This window comes from Bicyclus anynana, chromosome 10 (assembly GCF_947172395.1).
Source record: "Bicyclus anynana chromosome 10, ilBicAnyn1.1, whole genome shotgun sequence".
NCBI lineage: Eukaryota > Metazoa > Arthropoda > Insecta > Lepidoptera > Nymphalidae > Bicyclus > Bicyclus anynana.
The window spans coordinates 820,545-848,195 of NC_069092.1; the positions used below are offsets into that span (position 1 = coordinate 820,545).

Genomic DNA, 27,651 nt, shown 5'->3' on the forward strand with positions numbered 1-27,651 from the left:
TGGGTGTTTCATTGATTGATTTAGGGTACCGAGGTAAAATATTTACGAATAGGTACATTCTCAGGTATGTACGTTTCCTCACGATGTTTTTCCTTCACTGTTTGAGACACGTGGTATTTTGTTTCTTAAAAACTATTACTAAAAAGTTGGAGGTGCATGCCCAGAGCGAATTCGACCTACGCTTTCTGAATCGAAGGTCATATACCTACACTGGGCTATTTCCGTCACTCGGAAATTAAACTTAATTATATTGAATCTAGTCAGCAAATATTTATCAGGCGGTAAATATTTTACAAATATAGCCAAACAAGAATAAGGTATTTTCTTAAAATTATCCCTCTTTCGGATATAGTTTAAATATCTATTTTAATTTCTAGTACATTTTTACAGCATTTTTCACAAAATTAACTATTTTGGTCGTATTCTAGTTAACATATACGAAAATGATATTCTATGTAACAAATGTCACCTGGTGCTTACTGGTGGATAACACACAGTAGGTGAATGACATTTTGTCAACTGATTTTTATTATAATAGGATATTAATAAATACCAAAATAATGAATAGGTCAGCTGGTCAACTTTGTGCCATCTAAAACGCACACAATATTTTATCTATTGAATATTAGCGAATGCCCGCGACTTAATCCGCGAGAAAATCGATGAAACTTTCATTGTACATAATTTTCATCTAAATCTTAATTTCATGGGTTATCACTGGAATGAGGAGAGTATTCGTTATCAACTCCGATTATCATAACTAGCATAACGTCCACCAGCTTTAGAGAAACGTGATGGATTTATTATTGTCTCTCCTTTGTATAAAGATATCTCATCACTGGGATGATGATAATTATGACATTATTTGAATAATCATCTCATACATTATCACGCACACACATAAACGTTCAGTAACGTATGGTACGTCCTTTATTTACCGACCGAGACCAAGTTTGTTAACCCTTCACAGATACTATACTCTCAAGTTTATCGGCTACTGTTTTACAAATGAGTACCTATAAAATGATACGATAAGTGTGAGTGCCACGATAGCCCGGTGGATTTGACCTCTGCCTCCGATTCCGGAGGGTGTGGATTCGAATCCGGTCCGGGGCATGCACCTCCAACTTTTCAGTTGTGTGCATTTTAACAAATTAATTTGTCTCATTCCTCTCAGAATGAGAGGGGTTAGGCCAATAGTCCACCACGCTGGCCCAACGCGGATTGGCAGACTTCACACACGCAGAGAATTAAGAAAATTCTCTGGTATGGAGGTTTCCTCACGATGTTTTCCTTCAGCGTTTGAGACACGTGATATTTAATTTCTTAATGAACTTTTTTTTTTTTTCTAATGAAACTTAATGAACTGAACTGAAAATTTGGAGGTACATGCTCTGGACCGGATTCTATCACTGGGCTATCACGGTATAGTAGTAGTAGTATATAATATGAAATCCTAAATTGACCCGAGCAAGTATCGAACCCAGGATCAGGATATTTATAAAATCAACAGCATCATCTATAAATAAAGTGCGAATACGATATAGCGCCAAAATTATGCGGAACACTTTTGATGGCCGAGTGGCGCAATGGGCGGTGATACTGCCCTCTGGATCCACGGCCGTGGGTTCTATTCTCACAGCTTGAACTTAGACCCACCACGCTGATCCAATGCGGGTTGGTGTGCTAAGGATGATAATGATTTGACCATCTAAAGGTTAATCAATAATAAATAAGACTTAACATGTCTTCAGAGGCACAGGAGTGTAACATCACACACTTCCCAACTCTGGGTACTCCGGCCTCCGTGGCACAGAGCTATGCGCGGTGGATTTACAAGACGGATGTCCTAGGTTCAATCCCCGGCTAGCCCGATTGAGGTTTTCTTAATTGGTCCAGGTCTGGCTGGTAGGAAGCTTCGGCAGTGGCTAGTTACCACCCTACCTGCAAAGACGTACAGCCAAGCGATTTATCGTTCCGGTACGATGCCGTGTAAAAACCGAAAGGGGTGTGGATTTTCATCCTCCTCTTAACAAGTTAGCCCGCTTATATCTTTGATTGCATCATCACTTACCATCAGGTGAGATTGTAGTCAAGGATTAACATGTTATTTCTAAAATCCATTTAGTGGTTTAAGCTTGAAATCGTAACAAACAAACAAACTTATTTTCGCATGAAGTATGAGTATGGATAATAACGTTCCTGTGTGATCTCGTAAATTAATATACGGAATCGTTTTTATAATAATTAATCATAATAATTAATTAATTGTTTATTTTTATGACCCTCAGTAATAATAATTAATTCAATTAATATGTTCAATATTCTCATAACTACTTAATAAAGCGACTTTGCGTGTAATTTGTAAAAGTTATATAGAAGGTAGTACCATATAGGCAGACGTCGAGCTGGCAGTTTTGAGATCTACATAAATAAACTATTCTTTTTTCTTCTTATTATGTACTTTATGCACTAAGGCAAGTTAACAACCTAAGCATTACACTTACCTTGGTCAAAGTCAAGGTGAATTATTATCAACGTTCACTTAATACAATTCTAAATGAATAAAATAAATCATTATCATCATCATATCAGCCGATAGACGTCCACTTTGGGTCATGGGCCTTTTGTAGGGACTTCCAAACATCACGATCCTGAGCCGCCTGCATCCAGAGAATCCCTGCGACTCGCTTGATGTCGTCAGTTCACCTGGTGGGGGTCGACCAACACTGCGCTTTCTAGTCCCGAACAAGCCGGATTCCGAAAAGCTTTTAGTACCAGAGCCGTGATAGCCTAGTAGATATGAACTCTGCCTCCGATTGCGGAGGGTGTGGGTTCGAATCCAGTCCGGACCATGCACCTCCAACTTTTCAGTTGTATACATTTTAAGAAGTTAAATATCACGTCTTTAAATGTCTCAAATCGTGAAGGAAAACATCGTGAGGAATCCTGCATACCAGAGAATTTTCTCAATTCTCTGCGTGTGTGAAGTCTGCCAATCCGCATTCGGCCTAATATGATGGACTAATGCCTAAACCGTCTCATCCTGAGAGGAGACTCAAGCCAAATATGGGTAATAACGAACCATAGACCATATGCATACATTGCGGCAGGTTATACAGAAGACTCAAGAGTATAACCAGCTACTTTTCATAGCGTTTGTGGACTATGAGAAAGACTTCGATTCGGTAGAAACTTGGGCTGTGCTAAGGTCATTGCAAAGAAGTATATCCAAGCGTTGAAGTGCTTAAAAATCTATACTAATATTATAAAGCTGAAGAGTATGTTTGTTTGTTTGATTGAACTCAGGAGCTACTGGATCGATTTGAAAAATTCTTTCAGTGTTAGATAGCCCATTTATCGAGAAAGGCTATAAATTATCCCTGTATTCCTACGGGAACGGGAACCACGCGGGTGAAACCGCGCGGCGCCAGCTAGTAAAACATATAGTGATATTTTACCAAATAAATATATTTTTAATATTTTCATCTAATGGAATGGAATGGAATAAATAATCACAAAATGTTGACTATCTGTTAAAAAAAAAGCTGTATACAGACACACACTGAATTCACTTTTAGTATATTTACATAGAGATAGCGCAAATAGTGTCATGGCCTCAAGAAAGGAGACTATTGTATTGGTGGTCCGATGAGACATTTTATTTATTATTGTTTACTTAGTGGTCACTTGTCCCACGAGAGTGAGTCGTAATATATTCGCACTAATACACGACAAGCCCTTCTGCTTGGTCTAAAAACATCAAATTAACAGTAGGACCTTGTAATCAGTAAGTTTTTTTAATTTCTTTTTAAATAAAGTTATTGTACTAGGCTGATAGAACTTTGGGTTTTTTTGGAAAATCGTGTGTTTTTCAGAAAAAATACTTACCGACCATTGAAAAACCAATCTCTAAAATTATAAAACCAGAACATTTTCCAATCAGAATTTATATTCACTCGTAGAATAGCCAAAATTTATACCTACTCGTATATAACATACTAGCTAACGCAACGCGGTTTTACCCGAGTGAATACGGGATCCCGTAGGAATACGGGGATAATATATAGCCTATAGCCTTCCTCGATAAATGATAGTGTTATATATCATATATAACACTGAAAGATTTTTTAAATCAGACCAGCAGTTCCCGAGATTAGCACGTTCAACCAAACAAACAAACAAACTCTATAGCTTTATACAGGAAGAAAATTTTTTTAGTGCGGATATTTTTATATTTTGTACATAAACAAAATTTAATGATCACGTATTTTTTCTTTTTTTTTTAACTCAAAAATAACAAAATTATCGTTAGCTAAAGTTATTTACTTTTGAACAGAATTTTAGGGTCACCCTATTGTGCGTTTATTTTATTTTCGTTTGATACCTAAAGGACGTCACCAGATCACTTTTAAGCTGAATATATCTTGTTTAGTAATAATATGTACATTATTTTGTTATTTTAGAGACATAAATTAAAAAAAAAATTTACATAAAATGTATCGAACTGTTTGTAGATTTATATTCTATTAATGATACAGAACCACGAAAAACAATATCCGCACTAAAGACCGAATCACCCTGTATATTAGTCAAGGCTTATGATTTCTCACTTGCCATTAATCCAGAGCCATAAATGCAAAACTCTTAGATACTATAGCCAGAAATTCATAAGAAGCATTGCTGTCGTAATAGTCAGGATTGACGTCTTTTATACCTCGTTAAAGTGAATTTTTTACGCTAATTTTACCTACTATTCCACTACTTACTCTATTACTAATACTAGTCTACTTAATCAATTATCTAATTAATGATTTTATTTGTATACTTGATTTAACGATTTAAAGTAATTGTTCTTAATTGGTTTATTTTGAAAACACCCATATTAGCGTTATTAAACTGTCTTTAAACATCTCACTGATTTTACCGCGTTAACATATAGATTAAAAAATTACAATTGGTGAATTTTAAAAATCTATAAGGAACTCAGTAATTTCTAAAGTGGTTTAAAAAATGTTTAGGGCGCGAAAGAAAATACACTATCTAAGCCTTAATTTGGTTGAGATACCTCAGCACCTAAGGTAGGTAATTCCTTAGTTCCTTCATCGTTTTACCATAGAAATATCAAGCATCGCAGTGCTTTGCGTCCATACGTAGTTAATGTTTTTTGGACTCGTAAGAAGCGTTTTGGCTTTTCGTTTCAGCCCCTGTAGCGAAGTGGCACGTCGATTCTCTCCATACATTTTTCTAGTTTTCGAAGCGTTTGCGATCGTAGAAAGAAGGGGCTAATTCGGACTGAGAAATTATGGAATGCTCTTCCAGCTTCCGCTAACCTTAGTGCTCAGCCCTAAGTTGGGATTTTGGTGGTGTTACAGCCCCGTGCCTCGGTGAGCACGTTAAGCCGTCGATCGCGATCGTTAAAATAACCAAAATACCCTAAGGCCACAAACCCGAACTTAAGCAGCGTGGTGGGCCTAAACTTCTTAAACCTAAGGGTAATCTCATCTCCGAAGGGTAGAAGTTCGATTCCGGCCCTGTAGACTTTTGTCGTACCCACTCCTCATATAGTCTTTCTCGACTAGTTGAACGGGAATTGGAATATTGGTCATATTAAAAAATATGGCAAACATTCTTTTCTTTTTTAAAAATGATGATGAATTACTAAAATTGCTAAATATGTTTGGCTGAAGACAGATTTTTTTATAACTTGACTTAATAAGTTTTTTGCACATATTACGACCATGAGGATTATGTAAGTAGTACTTTGTTGAAAATTAACTCAACAATTTTCTTAAATACTTACGAGTACTAAATATATGCAAAAAACAAAAAAAAATGTGGCGCTTGGCTGCTCTTTAAATATATTACTTGTGTTTGTTTTTGAAACTCGAAAATCTGCTACATTTATATTTCATTTCAGTTAAGAACAGTGCTGGTTTGTGTGCTATACAGTGTTTAAGAAATAAACTATTTTTCCAGAAATATGAAAAAAGTAAAAGATGACTTCCCCCTGCAACGGATTTCCGTGGAAAAGTTGGAAATCAACATGGAAGTCGATTTAGAGAGAGCTTTGGAACTATGCGGTAAGCTTTAATTAAATAATTATAATACAATAGAAATTGAGATGCTACCGTGATTTATAAAGATATTTGAAAATATATTTTTTAGTAGCGGACGCCCGCGACTTCGACACGTGGAATTTAGTTTTTCACAAATCCCTCGGGAACCATGGATTTTTCCGAGATAAAAAGTAGCCCATGTGTTAATCTATGCTATAGTATATCTCAATACCAAATTTCAGCTAATTCGGTTAAGTAGTCGAGGCGTGAAAGAGTAACAAACATTCATATCATTAAAATCATCAGTTTTCGCAAATCTCGGGAAACCATGGATTTTTTTGGGATAAAAAGTAGCCTATGTGTTAATCCAGAGTAAAATCCATTTCCATTCCAAATTTTAGCCAAATCGCTTCAGTAGTAGCGGCATTAAAAAGTAACAAACATCCAAACATACATCCAAACATCCATACAAACTTTCGCGTTTATAATATTAGTAGGATGTTCTACGAGTAGCATAAATATATGAATATCATCGTTTCATGTAGGATGGTGCGGGTGACAGTTTGTTTCACTCTTCCAAGTTTGCCGCAGTTCAAGATAATAGTACGCATTATGACCGTCATACAGGTTTATTTTTCAGATAGCATGGGTACCGTACTCATGCTATCTGAAAACATTTTAATAACATATTCTTAGATTACTGAAATTGTTAAATAGCTTTTCCTTTTATGGTAGGCGTACACAAATCCTCATCGTACGTATCGGACGCATCGCATCAAATGGATTTTAGTATTGTTCTCACGAGTCTCCTTTCAGAATGAGAAGGGTTAGGCCGTAGTCCACCAAGCTGGCCAAATGCGGATTGGTAGACTTCACACACGTAGAAAATAACGAAAATTCTCAGGTACGCAGGTTTCCTCACGATGTGTTTCCGTCAAAATTTGAGACATATTTAATATCTCAGAATGCACATAACTGAAAAGTCGGAGGTGCCCCGGACAGGATTTGAATCTACACCCTACGAATCGAAGGCAGATGACATCTGTTGGTCTATCAAGGCCTCGGATGGATTTTATCTACCGTAAAATTAATAATCCGTTTGATGCGATGCGTCCGATACGTACGGTGCGGATCTGTGGACGCCTGCCATTATTGTGCATTTAAAAATTATAATGAGGGAAACACTCGAAAAATTTTGATTTTTTTTAAACAATATTTACAAGCTTCTGTAAAAGGAAGGAATTAATGAAATATATTCGTCTAATATCCTTCCGATACTTATCCGATGGTAAAATATAATCCAACCGAACTCTCCCATGATAGCACAAGATTAAAACAATTGGAGTATAGAAAATAATGTTACAGGAGTATTATTACATATTGCTGTTATTTTTATTTCAGGATCGTTTATACGTACAGAAATAGAAAATAAACTTATTTGAAAATCTGTTATTATTTATTTATAAATAACTTTTTTTTGCATTTATAACGATATTTACAATTTTTCTATTACATTTTTTAGCAACCAATTTTAACAAAATAATAAAAATAAGTGAATCCTCATAAGCAGTCCTACCTTGTACAAGTACCTATTCTGTGCCAGCAGCCCAAATGGTCAGGGCTCTAGACTTCTAGAGTTATGAACCTCCTTACAATACGTGCCATTTACTTCAAGGACAGCTATTTTCGACCTTAAAACAAGTGATTAAAAATACCACTTACATTAAAATTATCAAAGTATTTATATTCAGTGACTAACTGTACCTACCATCAAAAGCCAATGGCAATTACATTGGAAGGGGCCCTAGAATAATCGTCCGGAGTTAGACTACTGTTTAGATCATGACTCTCTGTAGTTAAGTCACTGGACTATGCTCACGAGATAACCCATTGTGAAGTGCTGACTCAAGTCATTGCTATTTTATTATTGCAGGCGCTGGCAAATATCAGGTCTTCCACTGTGCTCTGATGGTGACGACGCTCGGGGCAGCCATGTTGGAAATGATCGGATCCTCCTTCATCCTACCGGCGGCCGCCTGTGATCTGGATATACCTGATAACTTGAGAGGAATTATAACTTCTATACCTAATATTGGTAGGTATTTGTATTGGTACATGCACAATGCGGAGCTGGAATCTTTTTCAAGTGTTCCAAATATGATACGAGTATGATATAATTTTTGGTAGGTATTGACTTGGTCAAGGTATCAGGTAAGTAGTGCTAAGTGTCAGATAGTGGCACCTCTGCCTCCGATTCCGGAGGGTGTGGGTTCGAATCCGGTCCGGGACATGCACCTCCAACTTTTCAGTTGTGGGCATTTTAAGAAATTAAATGTCACGTGTCTCAGGCGGTGAAGGAAAAACATCGTGAGGAAACCTGCATACCCGAGAATTTTCTTAATACTCTGCATGTGTGAAGTCTGCCAATCCGCATTGGACCAGCGTGGTGGACTATTGGCCTAACCCCACTCGTTCTGAGAGAGACTAGAGCTCAGCAGTGAGCCGAATATGTTGATAATGATGATGATGATGATGAGTGCTAAGTGGCACAATTTTTAAACAAACGTGTTTTTTTATCTTTCGTACTTTTTTTTTAAAATGTTGATGATCTTTTATTTCACTCCAGGAGTGATAGTCACAGCACCGTTCTGGGGACGCGCAGCAGACACTTTCGGCAGAAAACCAGTACTTCTGTTTTCAACAGCGGTGTCGGGAGTGATAGCGCTGGTAGCCGCCTTCATGCCCAGCCTGTTGAGTTTCGCTCTGTGCAAGTTCCTTGGTTCCTTGTTGTAAGTAACAATCTTAAACATTTCTACTGAAAAAAGCAGACAGACATTAAAATATGCGCGAGTGAAATTATAAGGGTTACGTTTTGGTACTACGCACTTTCGGAACTCTAAAAACATGATTTTTTATGTAACAATATTATTAAAGTTCATTTCGGTCTGTCTACTCAGCAGATTCCAGCAGGATTTACCTTCAAATTAAACAGATTATGCTGGCTTTTTATAGACGCGTCGCAGGAGACATAAATATTCAGAGAATTTTCCACTCTTAAAACTTCTATGGTTAGCGAAATATATGTTTTGTTTAAAAAAAAATTTTGGGTTTTATTCCCAAAAAAACTTTTGAAATTGTATTTAGAATACCAAAAGTATAACAAAAAAATCATCTGAATCCGTTTATATATCAAGGACATTAGTCTCTCCTGCCCCACGTTTCCCTAAGCCCTGCAGTAGGCAGTAAAAATAGCCAGATGATGATGACTCACTTTCCAGTCTCTCCTGTCCCTCGTCCCTCGGGTTCGCGTACGCCGGCGAGCTGGTGCCGAGGATGAGGAGAGACCTCGCGGTGTTGATATGCAACGCTCTGCTCATGCTGTTCGCTTCCTTGTGTCCCAGTAAGTTGTTCATGTTCATCATAACGTGGGGGGAACGAAACACCATTTTTTTTTATTCTTTAAAAGTTAGTCCTTGACTACAATCTCACTTGATGGTAAGCGATGATGCAGTCTAAGATGGAAGCGGGCTAACATGTTAGGAGGAGGATGAAAATCCACACTCCTTTCGGTTTCTACACAGCATCGTACCGGAACGCTAAATCGCTTGGCGATACGTATTTGCCGGTAAGGTGGTAACTAGCCACGGCCGAAGCCTCCCACCAGCTTAGACCTGGACTAATTAAGAAAATCTCAATATGCCCAGCCGGGGATCGAACCCAGGACCTCCGTTTTGTAAATCCACCGCGCATACCACTGCGCCACGGAGGTCGTCATGGGGCGTTAGGTGTTACAAGTGGGGTTAGTTTGTTTGTTACAAGTTAACTCAAATACTCTCAGACCAACTACCTACTATTGGACTTGTACCGCACTCAAATTCACCAACAAAATTGTCTGTCGATTTTTGAGGGGGACGAGGTAAAGACACACATCGAACATACTTTAACACTAATAATTTCCCGTGTCCTATTAATTTTAAATTGTTATACACACGTGTAATTTTAACACAATGAAACATCGATTCTACATATATAGACGCAGTTTGTATGAATATGTTTGAAAATGATCAAATAGTTGTGACAGAGGGATAACCTCTAGAGAGGCAGGTCCTACAGAATTGGTCTGAGCAAATACTTAAACGAAAATTCTTTAACTATTAGAAATCTGCATCAATCTTGGAGCCGTGATAGCCCAGTGGATATGACCTCCGCCTCCACTTCTGGAGGGGGTAGGTTCGAATCCGGTCCTGGGCAGGCACCTCCAACTTTTCAGTTGTGAGCATTTAAAAAAATTAAATATCACGTATCTCAAACGGTGAAGGAAAACATAGTGAGGAAACCTGCACACCAGAGAATCTTCTTAATTCTCTGCGTGTGTGAAGTCTGCCAGTACATATTGGGCCAGCGTGGTGGACTATTGGCCTAACCCCTCTCGTTCTGAGATGAGAGTCGAGCTCAGCAGTGAGCCGAATATGGGTTGACAATGATCTTTCTCGAGTAAAAATAGTCTTAATGTTAGTCCTGTAATCCCACAGTATTAAAATAAAATAGTTAGTTTCCATAACGACATTTAATAAATTAAATCCCTCTACTAATGTTAGCAAAATATTGTCTGCTTAATTACACCCAATGCGCAGTTCATTAATAGATGGGCACAAAAATATTAAGGATAATTAAAAAAGGAGCCGCTCAATATGGCTTAATTGTTTTATGGAGCAGACGGTTGCTAATATTAAGATGGACGGCTTTTTAATCGAAAGATCACGTTTCAAGCGAGTAGTTATTTTAGATCCAAGAAGATAATACAGAGCATTGACAAGAACATTGGCGCATGGTGGTTTTATCCCATAAAAACAAATGCGCCATAAACTTCGCTAAATTAATTGAAAATAACGCTTCGAAAACTAGAAAAATGTATAGGAATGACATTTGCTATCGACAGGTCACGTGATTGTCTGTCATTCGCATACATTTTTCTAGTTTTCGAAGCGTTAGCGATCGTAGAAAGAGAATCGACGTGCCACTTGGCTGGGGGGGGGGGGCAGTTTTTTAAATATTATACAGTTCTAATTAATCGAATTTTTAATCAAAATTAGAAAAAGGTAGGTACCTACACTTGAAACTGAATAGTTCTGTCTCACACGTACGTTTTAACTGTACCTACACTGTACAGTTAAAACACAAGTCTGCAGCCCGCGTAACTTGCACGGTTTTCCTAGATTTCAAGTTGCCTGCTTGCCTGCCTGTTTAGTGACAAACATGGTTTACAATAAGTACTGGAATACAGGAAATAGAGGAATTAACTTACACATACATAATACACATTTGTGTAAAGAAGACTAGTATGTAAAGGAGTACATGTGTGTAAAAGAGGACATGTGTTAAAGGGTGATGAGTTGACGAGTAATAGAGGCGAATGGAGAAGGTTGACATATTTTGCCGACCCCACATAAGTGGAATAAGGGAAAGGAGATGATGACATACATTTGTGCTTAAGTATGTATTTTGTAGTTTTCGCATGGGGCGTCCTGTCGTACAACTGGCTGGCGCTAGGGCTTCGCCCCTGGCGCGTGCTGACGGTGGTGTACGCCGCGCCGCTGCTGCTGGTGGCGCTGTGGCTCACGCAGACCAAGGAGAGCCCCAAGTTCCTCATGACGAAGGGCAACGCGACACAAGCTTTGGAAGTCCTGCGGCATATCTTCGCTTACAACAGCCGCTGCGCTAAAAATACCTATTGCGTAAGTATTATGAGTTGTACTATAAACTGTAGACATATAAATTAGATATCGCCACTGTATAGGTACCAGCCCCTGCATTCTCTAAAGTTACAGCGATGTGACATCGCTAATGTCAACCTCGTTGTTAGTGACATTTTATTTTTGGCATTCCATGGCAACAAACTTCAAATTCTAATAAAACTTGTAACAGGCAAATATATTAGGTAGGATATCGACGGGTAGGTGTAAAACAGCGATTCCCTTTACACTCGTCGACGAACTTTTCGCCTGTACCACGTCTTAAACAAAGAACTCTATCACAGAAAACATATGTACAAGTACAAAACATATTTGTATTATGTTTTTAGGATGCAAACGTTAAAATGAAATTTTTTTCACCAATAACGAAGTTGTCATGAAAATGTACGATTTCACAGCGTAGCTTTACAGAATGCAGGAGCAGTACGCCTAACATGCACCAACGAGATCACCACCACCATCTCGAGACGAGAGAGACATATTGTTGACCAATAGCGGCGCAATCTGTAACTATCGCTCTCCTGTCTGTTGGGATGGAATTCCCCTCTAAGAGGCCTGGCACTAGTAAAAAAGCCTGATAATAATAATAATATTGATGAATATTCAGTATTTTCATAAAAAGTGAAAATTCATTTATTTCCATTAGGCTTAATTTACAAGCTCTTCTGAAATAACCCTAACCAATTGATTCCACATGACTATATAGTCGCGTTCTCCAGGTGACGTCACTGAAGAGTGATGAAGACAAGCCTGATGAGGAGAAGCAGTCGGCACTGGCGCTGCTGCGGCCGCCGCATGCCAAGTGGGTCGCTCTGACGGGGTTCCTGATGTTCGGCTTGTTTTCCTTGTGAGTTCAGGCTTAACATGCGACTCACGACATATCTCCAAATCGACCAATAGCATCAAACCGAAAATATCGAGAAGAGAGAGCGATATGACGGTTAGGTTGCTCATTCATCATTTTGTCTTTATTTATACCGTGGGTTGCATGTTAGGTCTACTGGAAAGAATATTTTCATACTTTAAAAATAAACGAGATGTGTTGAACTCACGTGACAAGGGTTCCGTAATTTCAAAATAGTGCCTTCTTTTATAGGGCTTTGCCGTAGTTTATCACACTAATATTATAAACCCGTATATGTGTGTGTGTTTGCTCCTCCTTAGCCATATAAGCTACTTTCTGAATTACACGCGGACGAAGTCGCAGGCGTCGGCTAGTATTGAAATATGTAGAAAATCACTTAGATTATCATAAAGCCTAGCTAAATAGCTTTGATGAAAGTACTTTAAAAATAAACGTTAATTTACATTTTTAAAAACCGTTTAATTTCAATGATTTATTTCAGGTTAAACGGACTGTTCTTATTCGCACCTAACACGATAAACAAGATGATGACACAAGGAGACCAGCCTGCTACTATTTGTATGTTATTGAAAGAACCTGAAAATCAGGTAATTAACTTTTTCCATATTTAAATAACTTATGTATATAGACTTTAATAATAATAGACAGAGACTTTAATCCTTTAATATTGCTCATTGTTTAAATTCTATTCTATTTGATTTGTATTTGTTTGAACCTGAAATTGTTTCTTTCCGATATTTTCACATTGACAACAAGTAGGTAATGTGTAAACTTAAAAGACTTTTTCGGTGGGTAAATTAAAACAAATCATGGCCACGTGAAATAGTATCAAGAATAGTGGCTGTATTTCCACGTTCGACAGCCCGGATGATAGTTTGCTCATACGGTCGAATTGAGACACCTCCTCCTTTTTTTGAAGTCGGTTAAAAAATGAGCCAGCCCTTCTGCCACCTGTCGGAAAACTGGCCACAGTGGAATAATTAGGAGATTTTTTTGGCACAGCGACCCTACGGACTATGGTAATTCTTGTTGTGTGGAGACCAAGGTCGGAAAAAGGAAAAAATACATATATAACTCTGGAAGAATGAAGCATGCTTATGCCATTTACCGGTTTTAGCGCCCGGCCTTAATTCTAACATGTCACGAAGCCAATGTGTCAATGCAAGTAGTGTCCCACATCAGAACCCGTCCCATTTCCCAATGTAAAACCATCAAGTCTTTAGCCATCATCCCAACTTATTACTGACGCTAGGAATATTTTTGGTGGCAAAAGCACTTTTTATTTATATATTTATATCGATTATTATTCATATTTTTTTTAATTTTTCTTGGAATCCTAGACCTCCAACGCGACGTGCGTGGACAGCATATCGTCGAGCACCTTCCAGATCACAGTGCTGACGTCGGTGATCTACGGCGTCCTGGTGCTGCTGCTGAGCCTCAGCCCGCTGTCCAAGAAGGCGCTGCTGGTGGGCATGTACGCTGTGGTCGGCGCCAGCAGCCTCGTCTCCGCCTTCACCACCAACAGGTATATGACACCTGACATGACATTCTGATTTACCCGCGTATTCTTATAGGAGTACTGTGAGGAAAAGAAAGAAAGTTTGACGAACTCCGTGGCGCAGTGGTATGCGCGGTGGATTTACAAGACGGAGGTCCTGGGTTCGATCCCCGGCTGGGCAGACTGAGATTTTCTAAATTTGTCCAGGTCTGGCTGGTGGGAGGCTTCGGTGGCTAGTTACCACCCTACCGGAAAAGACGTACCGACAAGCGATTTAGCGTTCCGGTACGATGCCGTGTAGAAACCGAAAGGGGTGTGGATTTTCATCCTCCTCCTAACAAGTTAGCCCGCTTCCATCTTAGACTGCATCATCACTTACCATCAGGTGAGATTGTAGTCAAGGGCTAACTTGTAAAGAATAAAAAAAAAAAAGTAAGCTAAGCCTCATTAAAATTCGTTTCTTGATATGACGAAAGCAAGTTTGTCCTAAACTATGTTTATCAAGAGATGAATTTGTCAACTCTACTTATTTTTAGCAGAATCTGCTGTGCGAGCAGTCTTACGCCACAAATAAACAAACTTAAGAGTTAAAAGTGCTTCTAAACTAAACCTACAGCTGAGATAAACGAAGTTTCAAAATCAAAAAATCAAAAATCATTTATTTCAAGTAGGCTCAGTTTACAAGCACTTTTAACACGTCAGTCGAGTATTTGTAAAGATTCTACCACCGGTTCGGAAGGCAGGTTCTGCTGAGAAGATACCGGCAAGAAACTCAACAGTTGCTCTTTTGAAAAAGTCATACCTACAGTATTATAATTTACAATTGATAACAATAACTGTTTACATTTGTTATAGTTTTACTTCCTGTGTGAAGGTGGAAGCTGATCCAACGGCCTCCGAGCATCTTTATCATTAAGGAACTCATCAACGTTGTAGTACCCTCGACTAAGTAAATGATTGTTGGTTAAATGGTTTAATTTGACTTACAGGATAGTGGCAGGCATATCGATGTCAGCCCTCCAGATAACCGCTCTGGGCATCGGGCCGCTGTGCGCCTACACCGTACAGCTCTTCCCGACCAGCTTGAGGTAACGACACCTTAGTGATCAATATTTTATAAATAACTAGCTGACGCCGCGCGGTTTTACCCGCGTGGTTCCCGTTCTTGTAGGAATACAGGAATAATATATAGTCATGCCTTCCTAGATAAATGGACTATGTAACACTGAAAGAATTTTTCGAATCGGACCAGTAGTTCCTGAGATTAGCGCGTTCAAGCAAACAAACAAACTCTTCAGCTTTATAATACTAGTATAGATATAGCTAAGCTTTAAACTAAAGGTTATAATTGAACGTTCTGAGACTTGATCGCTAACTGTGGGTCTCACAAGGAGGCTCAGAGTCACACAGCGGGCGATGGAACGAGCTATGCTCGGAGTATCTCATATGCATGGAGTATCATCGCAGAAGAACCATAGTCACCGAAATAGCTTTACGAGTCGCGAAGGGGAAATGGGTGCCCCGCGCAATGGGTTAGTGATGCTCTTGTTCGAATGGGACTCATGATATGATAGACAGGAAAAGAGCCACGTAGGCTAAACTATGGACTAAAGCCACGTAGTCGAAACTATGGACTAAAAAACAGATGCGAAATAACACTACAATAGTGTAAACAAGAAACTTAAATCACCTGATTATTATAACTACGTCAAACAGCCTACAACGTCACATTCAAATAAACGCCTCCAAAAAATCCCAATTTCTGTACATATAATTATTTATACTTATGAATGGAAAAACACGAGTAAATGTGGGAAATTAATAATTATGTTATCTCATTTTTGTATTGTAGAATATAATAATATATAATCTAAAGCAAATATGTATTCGCGGGGTATATTATACAGTCTGCAAACATTGTGAGAGATTTAATTTATTGCACAGATTTGGGGTTTCCCTCCTGATGGCGAGGAGCAAATGTTTGCCAACTTTCTTATCTTATAAGTCAATACACATAAAAAGAGAACTTGGTCTTACTGCGCTTTTTGTTTATTTATATTTCTTTTATATCGTGGTTTTAAAGTTACCCACAGAAGCTAAATACCTACAATACAATATAATAGTACTTGTTGTTTAATTATTAGACGACATATATTTTTAGAACGTGATTTTTCAGTATCTGGTCGGAATTTAATTTTTTATATTATTTTTTATGGTACATGGACATCACCTAACTGAGCAAGCTATGCAAGAAATAAGTAGTATAATGCGCTGCCATGTGCAACTTCTTCCTTAACTTAACTCCACTTTATAGTGTAATATCTTTAGTGTAATCTTTAGCGTTCTATTTTTATGACACAACGTATATTATAATATTATGACGTTATTGATAGCGCTTATGAAGCATGAATCGTTATGAAAATACCCAATAATATCTATAGTGAGTGTAGTCTTTGTTCAAAACATCATAAACTTAATGAAAACGTTTTTCACGTTATTGTTACAAAATCTTTTATAGGAAAATTCCTTCCTCGTTACTTATTATCTCTGCCAGTCTTTTACTAGGTACTTGGGATTCTATACTAATGTTATAAAGAGGTATAGGTTGCGATATTGTTGGGGGTAATCTTTGAATCTACTGAACCGACTTTGAAAGTCAGAGACAGTAATCATAGGCCAATTTTATCCCTGTATTTTCACGGGAACCGAAACCGCTAGGCGTTGGCTAATAAATAAAAAATAAAAAAAAAATTTTTCATTATCCATATAATAAATACCATATTTTATAAAAAATCGGTTGTCTGTAAAGTCGGTTTACTGACGACAGTTGAACGTGACAACGTCATAACAAAATACTGATGGAATGGTTGCATTTTTTAAAAGAAAATGTTCGTTTTTTCTTAAATACTGTTTAATAATCTTCATAGACCAGAATATTCTTTATTTCTTGTAAAAAAAGCTGGCAACCAAGCAAGAGCAAGGAAATGACGCATGACGTCATCTTTTATCGAGTGTGCCGCCGGCTCCATCGAATTTTTGACGTTGTCACGACAAAAACTTTCGTGGATTTTTCGTGAAGTTTCTGAGATTACCTTGAAAGACCAACTTATCGTAAGTGAAAACAGTTATGATGATGGTCAGTACCTTAAGATAATTGATAAAGATTTAAACTAACTAGCCATCGCTGATACAAGGTCAATTTAGAAGCAAGATAGTAAAGCATTATAGCAAAGGAAGAGCGAGATCTTGAGCTGTAAGACAATGTAATAAAAAAATAAATAACTTTATGTAGAACTGCCTCATTGGTCCAGTGGTTGGCCTATAAGGCTTCGGATCACGAGGTTCAGGGTTCGAGTCCTTGGTCTTGGTGCGTGGGCTTTTCCGTCATTTATGAAATTTTCAGTGTAAATACTCAGCCTGGCTTTGAGAATTTAGTGTTGGGCTCGTTTATCTTTATCATTATCAACATTATGATTTTAACATTGTTATTAAGCCCGGTGTATGGTTTTGAATTATTAATTAAGAGAATTGTACCTCAAACCTCAAACGCCCCCGGCGTCGTGCGCTCCGGCTTCGCTCGTTTTCAATCCGGAATCTGGATGCAGCGGACATCCACGTCGTGCAAAACACCGGAATGATTGTTCAATTAGTTTCGCTAAAGTCAATTTAAATTTCACCAGTAATCACTCAAAACTTCGACTTTTTCAATGCGCGGCGCGGCTAATTTTTGCGTGTCGCGGCCATCTTCTTTTTCATGACGTTAGCGCCACGGTCGGCTTTTGGCGGCAGCGGTTTGCGCGGGAGGTTTCAAATATCCGACATTCCCCCCACCGAAATCCGACAGGATTTCACCAGTTGCGATACCAATATGTAAGTTATGTATTAGTATGAACTGTGTAACAGATTTGACTTGAATTAATTGTAGAGTAGTGGACTGTATTATATAATATATGTGATAAAATAGATAAATACATTGAATAAACTAAGTTGAATAATGCTTAAAAGTAAATTGTTTTTATTTGAAATGAAATTTAAATTATAATAGTTGATGCTTGATACTAAGCAGAGTCCTGCTCTAAAGGTAGAGGACTAAGCTTAACTACAGGTCGAGTAAACTCAGAATTTTTTGTTCGAACACTGACAACGCGGACTATGTCGTCAGGTCCAGTATGTAGTTTTGTGACTCGAGCCAAACTCCATTGCAGCGGTGCCACATTATCAGAATTTAACAAAACAAGATCACCGACTTTAATATTTGGAGATTTTGTAAACCATTTTTGACGCTGTTGAAGCATATGTAAATAATCCTGCCTCCATTTTTTCCAGAACTGTTGTGATATTTGTTGAACTATCTGCCACCGGTTTAAGTGATTATTTGAAACTTCTGTAATATCATATTCCGGTACGGAAAGTAACTCACGACCGATCAAAAAATGTGCAGGCGTTAAAACTTGAAATTCGTTTGGATCGCTAGACAAGGCGCATAAGGGTCTAGAATTTAGAACTGCTTCAACACGAGAAAATACAGTAGTAAGCTCTTCAAACGTCAAACCTCGAGTTCCAACTGTACGTTTTAAATGTAGTTTAGCCATTTTAATAGCAGATTCATATATGCCACCGAAATGACTCCCTGTAGGAGGGTTATTTTTCCATTCAATGCTACGTGAAATGAATTCATTTGACAATTCTTTATGATTGGATTTTAAGAATGTTGATACTTCAGTTAGATGTCTATTAGCTGATGAAAAATTGGTAGCATTGTCTGAGATCAAAGTCCTACAAATTCCTCTTTTTCCCGTGAAACGATCTAGGCACGCCAGGAAACATTCGGTAGTTAAAGATGATATTACTTCTAAATGCACCGCGCGAGTGGCACAACAAACGAACAGACACAGATATGCCTTAGAAATACGCGCGTTCTTTCGTGTCGACTCTTTAATGTAAAACGGACCCCCTACATCAGTGCCTACTGTATGAAAGGCATGAATGTTCTCTGTGCGAAATTTAGGTAATTCACCCATCATAGGTTGCCTAATAGTTGGTGTGACTCGAAAGCATGCTATGCATTTAGTCGTACGTGATCTTATAACTCTGCGAGCTGATATGATCCAGTACTTTTGACAAAGAATACTTTGAAGTGTACGTGGACCGACATGCAAATGCAATTTATGATAATAATCAATTAATGAATTTGTAAAATTACACTTCTTAGGAAGAAGCAAGGGATGTTTTTTATTGAAGGGTAAGGTTGACTGGGATAACCTACCCCCCACCCTGAGGAGTTTGTCTGAATCTATAAAAGGATTCAGTTTTTGCAGGAAGACACTGCATTTCTCAGCCTTGGACACAGCAGCTATGTCAGCTGCAAAATGTTGAGCTTGGACACTCCGGATTAGAATCTCATGAGCCTTTCGCGTTTCTATAATTGAAAGACTCTTCCTCTTATCAGGTTGTTTCCGATACTTAAGGTTATTTATGAACAAATAACACCGCGCCACAATATTAATTAATTTGGCAAAACTTGAAATTCTTTCTGTTAATTGATATATTAAATTAAACTCTGGTGACTCTGTAGTATTTGAAACTAGCACAGAGACTACCGGTTTTAGTTCAGGCGGATTGTCATCGCGAAACTCTTCAATTGACTTTATAGGCCAGGTCGACCTGTCATCATAAAGCCAATGAGGTCCGTTTAGCCATTCTGTCATCTCGAGTAGTGCTGAAGGCAAAGCACCACGAGAACAAACGTCAGCTGGATTACAAGCGCCTGACACATGGTTCCAACAGGAACTAGGGATTACATCTGTGATTTTAGCAACACGAGTCGCCACGAACATTTTGAGTATGTGACTAGGCGTGTTGAGCCAATTTAAAACCACGGACGAGTCCGTAAATAAAAGTAATTCTGAAACTTGAAGTCTGTTTGAGACAATATCATTTATATATTTGACCAACTTTGACAATAAGTGAGCAGCCATAAGCTCTAGACGTGGAATAGAAACTGTCTTTAATGGTGCGACCTTGGATTTTGCCATAAGTAGGCTGACCTTATTAGTAGCGCCTTCAGTACGCAAATATACTACGGCAGCATAGCCTTTTGTAGATGCGTCACAGAAACCGACTATTTGACACGCCGTGTAGTTTTTGCCAACCGCATGCCGATCGTGCTTAATATTCGATAGTAAATGGAGCTCGTTGACATAGGCTCGCCATTGAGCTTCGAGCGCAGTCGGCAACTTTTCATCCCATGTCAAGTTTTGGGACCAAAGTTGCTGCATCAAGCACTTGGCATAAAATACACAGGGAGCTACGAACCCGAGCGGGTCGAATTGACGTCCAATCTGTGACAATATTGTCCTCTTAGTCACCACTGGGTTGGATGGTGCAGTCGAAAAGGAAAATGAATCAGAAGCTGGTGACCACTGCAGACCTAATACTTTGATGGAAAAACTGGTTTCGTCATCAAACTCTAGCGGTGTTTCTCGATGGTCATCTGGCAGGTGCTTGAGAACTGGCAACGAGTTGCTAGACCACTTTCGTAATAGAAAGCCACCACGTCTTAACAGAGCAATGAGCTCATCAAGCAAATTAATCGCTTCTTCATCGGAATCTACCGACCACAGAAAGTCGTCCATGAAGAATGCTGTTTTGAGTACATTGGCTGCTTGTGGGTAAGTCTCAGCTTCATCATCAGCTAAAGTGTGCAATACTTTTATAGCGAGATAAGGGCTACTGGCAACACCATAAGTGACAGTGTTGAGCTCATAAACTTGAACTGGTTGATCTTGAGAATAACGCCATACTATATGTTGATATGGACGTTGACTCCGCTCGATGTCTATTTGTCTGTACATTTTACAGATATCAGCAGACAGAGAAACTCTTTTAAGTCTAAAATTAATTATTAGCTGGTTAAGATCAGCTTGAAGTTTGGGCCCAGGTAGTACGATCGAATTGAGTGAGTGTCCATTCGACGTACGCATGGAAGCATCGAAGACCACGCGGTGAGATGTAGTAGTGCTCGAAGGCTTCACTATACAGAAATGTGGGATGATATATTTCGAATCCACACTTTCTATAGACCCTAAACAAGTCATATGCCCGAGTGACTCATACTCATTCATGAACTTGTGATATTCTACTTTGAGTTTATTTTCACGTTCAAGCTTCGATTCTAAATTAGTAAGACGTCGAATAGCAATTTTACGCGAATCACCAAGCTCAGAACCCGGTCTCATGGGATACTTAACAATATACCTGCCGCTGCTGTCACGGCTATGTTCTTGAGCGAACAACTGTTCCGCCAAAATATCATCTGGGTTTCGAGGAACCTCAGATGGAATATTTTCCAAGTTCCAAAAGGAGCTCATTATGTGATCTATATGTGTTGAAATACCACAAAAGTTGATGGTGCTTTGCTGACTATCAGGTTGAACGCAAGTTGGTACTAACTGGTTTGAATCCTGAGATAACTCAGTTGGACCCGCTATAACGTACCCGAAGATCGAATTCAAAGCTACAGGCATACCACTCGTTTCTGGTAATATCCGCCTGCCATCGTAAATATACGGGAATAAATCACCGGCTATTAACATGTCGATAGGTCCCGGTTTATAAAACCAAGGATCGGCTAGACATAAGTTTTTAAATTTATTTATCACCTTATCAGGCAACGGTATGGTGGGCAAAGCACCTATAATTTTTGAAACTATCACTGCATCAGTCGACATCAGAGGACTATCTCGATTTATGGGTTTGACTTTGCATGTGGTTAGCCCGAAATCTTGCACCGTATTGCCACCTAACCCTAACGATTGAAAATGACACTTACGGCGGGCCAAGCCTAATCGCAATGCTAAGTCTTGCGTGATGTAGCCCGTCATCGCCCCGCTGTCAATAATACAACGCACGGAGTGGAACTTTCCCCACCGATCCGCAACATGTACTATGGCAGTCCCGAGAATTACAGTTAAAGAAGCCGAACACGTAAGCGCAACCGCATTATTTGATATGTCAATATTTGAATCAAATGCCCCATGTAAAGAAAAATGATGGTTTTTACTGCAGCTGCACCGGACTTGACTGGTACAGTCAGCAGAATCATGCGAACGTAAACAATTTTCGCATAAGCTTAGTTTTCTAATTGCATCTAATCGTTGAACCGATGATAGTGCGATATATTCAGGACACCGATAAATAGAATGCGATTTTTTGCAATATAAACATTCCTTAGGATTATACTGTGTGAACGCACCCTTAGGATTTTTAATATTTGAATGAAATGACCTATTAATATTTTTTGACTGTGTGAACTCGGCTTTAGGATCACCAGGTGACACAACTGACGATAAAGTAGTTTTTGATTTATTCAAATAATTTTGCTTCGAAGAAGTAGGTACTTGACTGTTCTTGACTTGAACCTGTTTAGTCGGATAAGCCGATTTTGATGAAACTTTCATCTCTGACATTTCAAGTATACGTACTTGATTTTCAACGAATGCAAGTAAGTCACTAACTGTGGGAATGAAATTTGGTTGTATTGACTGTTCATATCCCCGCCTAGTAGTTGCGTCCAGGGTCCTTATTGCTATGAAAAATAGTATGAACTCCGATAAATCTGCAATTTTTAATAATTTAAGTGCCTTGATATTTTCTTGAAAAGTTTGTAAGAAATTATTCAAACCGGTAGACGATTCACTTTGCAACTGCTTGAAGGTAAATAATTTATCCAAATAATTAGTTGCTAGCGCCCGTTTATTATCATACCGCTTGTACAATGCATTCCACACTAGAGAATAATTCTCAGCGCATACCGGTAAAGATTTGACTGTGGTTAACGCTGGACCACTCACCGATGAAAGCAAATAATAAAACTTTTCAATATCACACAATTCTGGATTATTATTTATCAAAGAATCGAAAGTGTCACGAAACGTAGGCCAACACTCCAATGAACCATCAAAATGATATATTTCTAACTTAGGTAGCCTAGGCTTTGTGCTAACACTAGATCTATTACACTCTTTTTTACTTTCATTACTATTCGAAGTATCAATTATTGTCGCGGCTGCGGCCTGTATTGCGTAGTAAATACTGTCAAAATTCGTTATATCCGAATATGTAGGTAAGTAGTCTGGATCGAACTTTTTATTTAAGGCACATATCTCATGCACGGCTGCATCGTAATTTGACTTAACTATATTAAGGTCATTGAACCTTGCGCGGAACAGAAAACGATTATCTTCGTTATCAAGGTTTTTTGTTAAGTCAAATAACGACTGCAGTCGCATGAAACACATTTCTTTAGTTATTACGTGAGGCTGCAGCAACTTATAAAGATCTTGTTCAGATTTAGGATTTTTCGCCATTTTGAAATGCGTACACGCGTATCGTCAATGGCGTCGGTTCGTTCACACAAATTGAAAAAATAGGTATATAATATGTGATTTGAACTGTGAAATTTAATGTGATGTTTATGTACTGTATATATTGATATCACAACGGGTACAATCCGGCCGAATGACCAAAATGTATGGTTTTGAATTATTAATTAAGAGAATTGTACCTCAAACCTCAAACGCCCCCGGCGTCGTGCGCTCCGGCTTCGCTCGTTTTCAATCCGGAATCTGGATGCAGCGGACATCCACGTCGTGCAAAACACCGGAATGATTGTTCAATTAGTTTCGCTAAAGTCAATTTAAATTTCACCAGTAATCACTCAAAACTTCGACTTTTTCAATGCGCGGCGCGGCTAATTTTTGCGTGTCGCGGCCATCTTCTTTTTCATGACGTTAGCGCCACGGTCGGCTTTTGGCGGCAGCGGTTTGCGCGGGAGGTTTCAAATATCCGACACCCGGGTACGCTCTGTATGAACTCCCCTAATAAAGAGGCACGCACAGAGAGTGCAAGAGAGCCCGTGGCAGGTCACCAATGCACGGGACTGACCAAGTAAAAACCTCTCTCCATGGATCGCTCCACGAAAGTTTCTAGGACAGCCACACTGCGGGAGGAATGGCGACGGCTTGCCACCACACCCAAATGACGACCACGACCACTCTGTCAAGAGTGCAACGGCAAAGAAGAAGAAGAATAAAGAGGCACGCCTGGCACTGTAATAATCCGTCAAAGTGGTTGATAATGATGCTGATAATGATGCTTATGTTGATGATGATGGTGGTGGTGATGGTGGTAATGATGATGATGATATTGTGTTGCAGAGGCACGGCGGTGGGCGCGGTGATGATGTTCGGGCGGCTGGGCTCGGTGGCGGGCGCCAACGCTGCCGGGGTCTTCTTGGCCGGAAGCTGCATCGCCACTTTCTACGGGTTCGCGGCGCTTCTGTTCTGTGAGCAATTTTATATAGTCGTTATCAACCCATATTCTGCACACTGCTGTGCTCGAGTCTCTTCTCAGAATGAGAGGGGTTAGGCCAATAGTCCACCACGCTGGCCCAATGCGGATAGGCAGACTTCACACACGCAGGTTTCCTCACGATGTTTTTCCTTCACCATTTGAGACACGTGATATTTAATTTCTTAAAATGCACATAGCTGAAAAGTTAGAGGTGCATGTTCCGGACCGGATTCGAATCCACATCCTCCGGAATTGGAGGCAGAGGTCATATCCTCTGGGCTATCACGGCTATCACGGCATTACCATTATCAACCTATATTCTGATAACTGTTGACCACGAGCAGTGAGCCGAATATAAGTTGATAATGACGATGATGGTAAATGTCAGAAAAAAATAAAATTTTTAGTGACCTTAAAACACAAACCAAGGCGCGTTTGTAACTTAAAACCCTGATATTGTCCGAAAAATATTCCTTTAAACATCATTCTTCAGATTTAAAAAAAAGCACTTTTCCAAAAGAAATTTTTACTTGTTTATGTGCTTATAAATATTTTAATCTTAACAATATTTATTACAGTCTGTGCAGGCCTCAGTTTTCTGCTACCAAGAGACCAACCGCCGAGCAAAGTCGGGTGAAACACCGCTGTCACACAATCACCAATCCTTAGTGATATATACTACGTCTGACTCAAAAACAGTATAATATATACGTATGAGATATATGTATACGAGTACTAAGTTAGGTTAAAGTTAGTTTTTGAAAATCACTTACAAGTAACCGTTGCTTCTGCATTGCATTAGCGACACACGGTCATTACATCGAAATAAATGATTATATTATGGACTAGCGGACGCCCGCGACTTCGTCCTCCCTTAGACCTCTTTAATCCAGCACTTACAGTAGTATAAGTCGTAAAAATGGAGTAACTTCTCCCGTTTTCCCAACATTTCCCTTCACTGTTCTGCTCCTATTGATCGCAGCATGATGAAAAGTACACTATAATCTGCCCAGGAGTATGAAGAATAATTTTACCAAGTTTCATTAAAATCCGTTAAGTAGTTTTTTGTTTCTATAATGAACATACAGAGAGACGAAATATTTACTGATTGCATTTTTGGCATCAGTATCGATCACTAATCACCCCAGGATAATATTTTGGAAATATATTTCATGTACAGAATTGACCTCTCTACAGATTTATTATGAGTATAAATAGATATGGCTTCAATACTTTTTCACTGCCCGCAGACTAGACAATATACTTGACCGTGTGTGGCTGGCGTTACGCTTCTTCAGTTTCACACATTGTATCTGTCTGTTGTTATCATTCAAAAATACGTACCTCTTTAGATGTTGGTGAAAAATAACTTCTAGAAAAGACATATATTATAAAAAATGTCAAAGATTGTCAGAGCTATGTGAATTAGAGAAATTAAATCTAAGTAAAACAAAACGAAGAAGAATATAAAACAATACAATAATTACAATATTATAGTAAAACGCTTTTTGACAGATTTTCATTTAGTATTCACTAATAAGAAGTTTTATGTACTCATGAAGATAATATTTTTTAAGGCTTTAGGTATGTTTAAACTGTTTGAAATACTAATATAATTAATTTATTGATAATTGTTGGAAACGAGGGAAGAAGTCAAATCTCCTGGGAGCTGTCATCGAAAACGCTGCCAAATCCCATCATATTAAAAACAATGAATGTACTTTTACACTGATTTACTCGCAGACGAAACTGCGGGCGTCTGCTAGTACTAAATAAAAGGAAGTACCTAAATGCGGCAGGGTAATTCATTAACTTTGACTAATGTTACTTACTTATACTATACTTAAACAATACACATCACTATCTAGCCCCAAAGTAAGCATACAGAGTAGTTTGTGTTATGGGTGCTAAGATAGTTGATATTATAATATTAATATACAATTATATACTACATATAAATACTTATATAATGTATAAATACACACAGACACTGGAAAACACCCATGTTCATCACACAAATATTTTCCAGTTGTGGGAATCGAACCCACGGCCGTGGATGCAGAAAGCAGGGTCACTACCCACTGCGCCACGCGGCCGTCAAAATGACATACATGTAATTGAGATTCTATGTAACAGATGTCACCCAGTGCCTACTGACAACCCTTCGTGGAATCATGCAGTAGGTACTTTATGACATTTCTCAAGTGATTTGATGTTTATTTTAATAGGTTGTTAATAAAGACCAAAGTAGTGACTAGACCAGCCCCCTTAGCCAAGTAGCACGTCAATTTTCTTTCTACGATCGCTTACGCTTCGAAAATTTTGACGGCCTCCGTGGCGCAGTGGTATGCGCGGTGGATTTACAAGACGGAGGTCCTGGGTTCGATCCCCGGCTGGGCAGATTGAGATTTTCTTAATTTGTCCAGGTCTGGCTGGTGGGAGGCTTCGGCCGTGGCTAGTTACCACCCTACCGGCAAAGACGTACCGCCAAGCGATTTAGCGTTCCGGTACGATGCCGTGTAGAAACCGAAAGGGGTGTTGATTTTCATCCTCCTCCTAACAAGTTAGCCCGCTTCCATCTTAGACTGCATCATCACTTACCATAAGGTGAGATTGTAGTCAAGGTCAAAAAAAAAATTAGAAAGATGTATAAGAATCACATTTGCTATCGACAGGTCACGTGATCAAGATCTGTCATTCCCATTCATTTTTCTAGTTTTCGAAGCGTTAGCGATCGTAGAAAGAGAATCGACTTGCCACTTGGCTAGGAGGGCAGCAGGTGGTTCACACCGCTTTAAATAGTCGATCCTGATTAATTATCTTGTTTCTTTAAATATCACTTTAGCATTTATTTTTAAAATAGTGTTCGTTGTAAGATGATTAGTGACATTCGTGGATGAGTAATAAATTATTTATGTGTAAATAAATTACAATGTATTTACATTTAAATGAATTAAAATTTTATTATTTTAATACCATGGACTTTTATTCTACCCAATTAGTTAGATGCGAAGTATAATATGGATGGAATAGATGTAAGGATAATATTATGCCCCCCCCCCACGACTTTAGTTTTGCTCGACTTGAGAAACTGTTGAATTACCTTAAGGGAAGTTGCTG

The 27,651-nt window shown here is 38.7% G+C and overlaps 1 protein-coding gene across 2 annotated transcripts; it reads left to right on the forward strand.

Moving 5' to 3' along the window:
• Positions 1 to 3,673: 3,673 nt before the first annotated feature.
• LOC112047926 (putative transporter svop-1) lies at positions 3,674 to 27,506 on the forward strand. 2 transcript variants are annotated; one of them, XM_024085234.2, is made up of 12 exons: positions 3,674 to 3,790; positions 5,980 to 6,083; positions 7,993 to 8,154; positions 8,686 to 8,848; positions 9,338 to 9,459; positions 11,568 to 11,794; positions 12,532 to 12,659; positions 13,159 to 13,264; positions 14,018 to 14,205; positions 15,168 to 15,266; positions 24,396 to 24,523; positions 25,110 to 27,506. In XM_024085234.2, the coding sequence occupies exons 2-12, from the start codon at positions 5,984 to 5,986 to the stop codon at positions 25,166 to 25,168; spliced, it is 1,482 nt and encodes a 493-aa protein (XP_023941002.1). In that variant the 5' UTR covers positions 3,674 to 3,790; positions 5,980 to 5,983; the 3' UTR covers positions 25,169 to 27,506. The 2 variants fall into 2 exon arrangements, with proteins under 2 accessions (XP_023941002.1, XP_052739777.1); XM_052883817.1 differs by lacking the exon at positions 3,674 to 3,790 and adding an exon at positions 4,952 to 5,081.
• Positions 27,507 to 27,651: the final 145 nt, after the last annotated feature.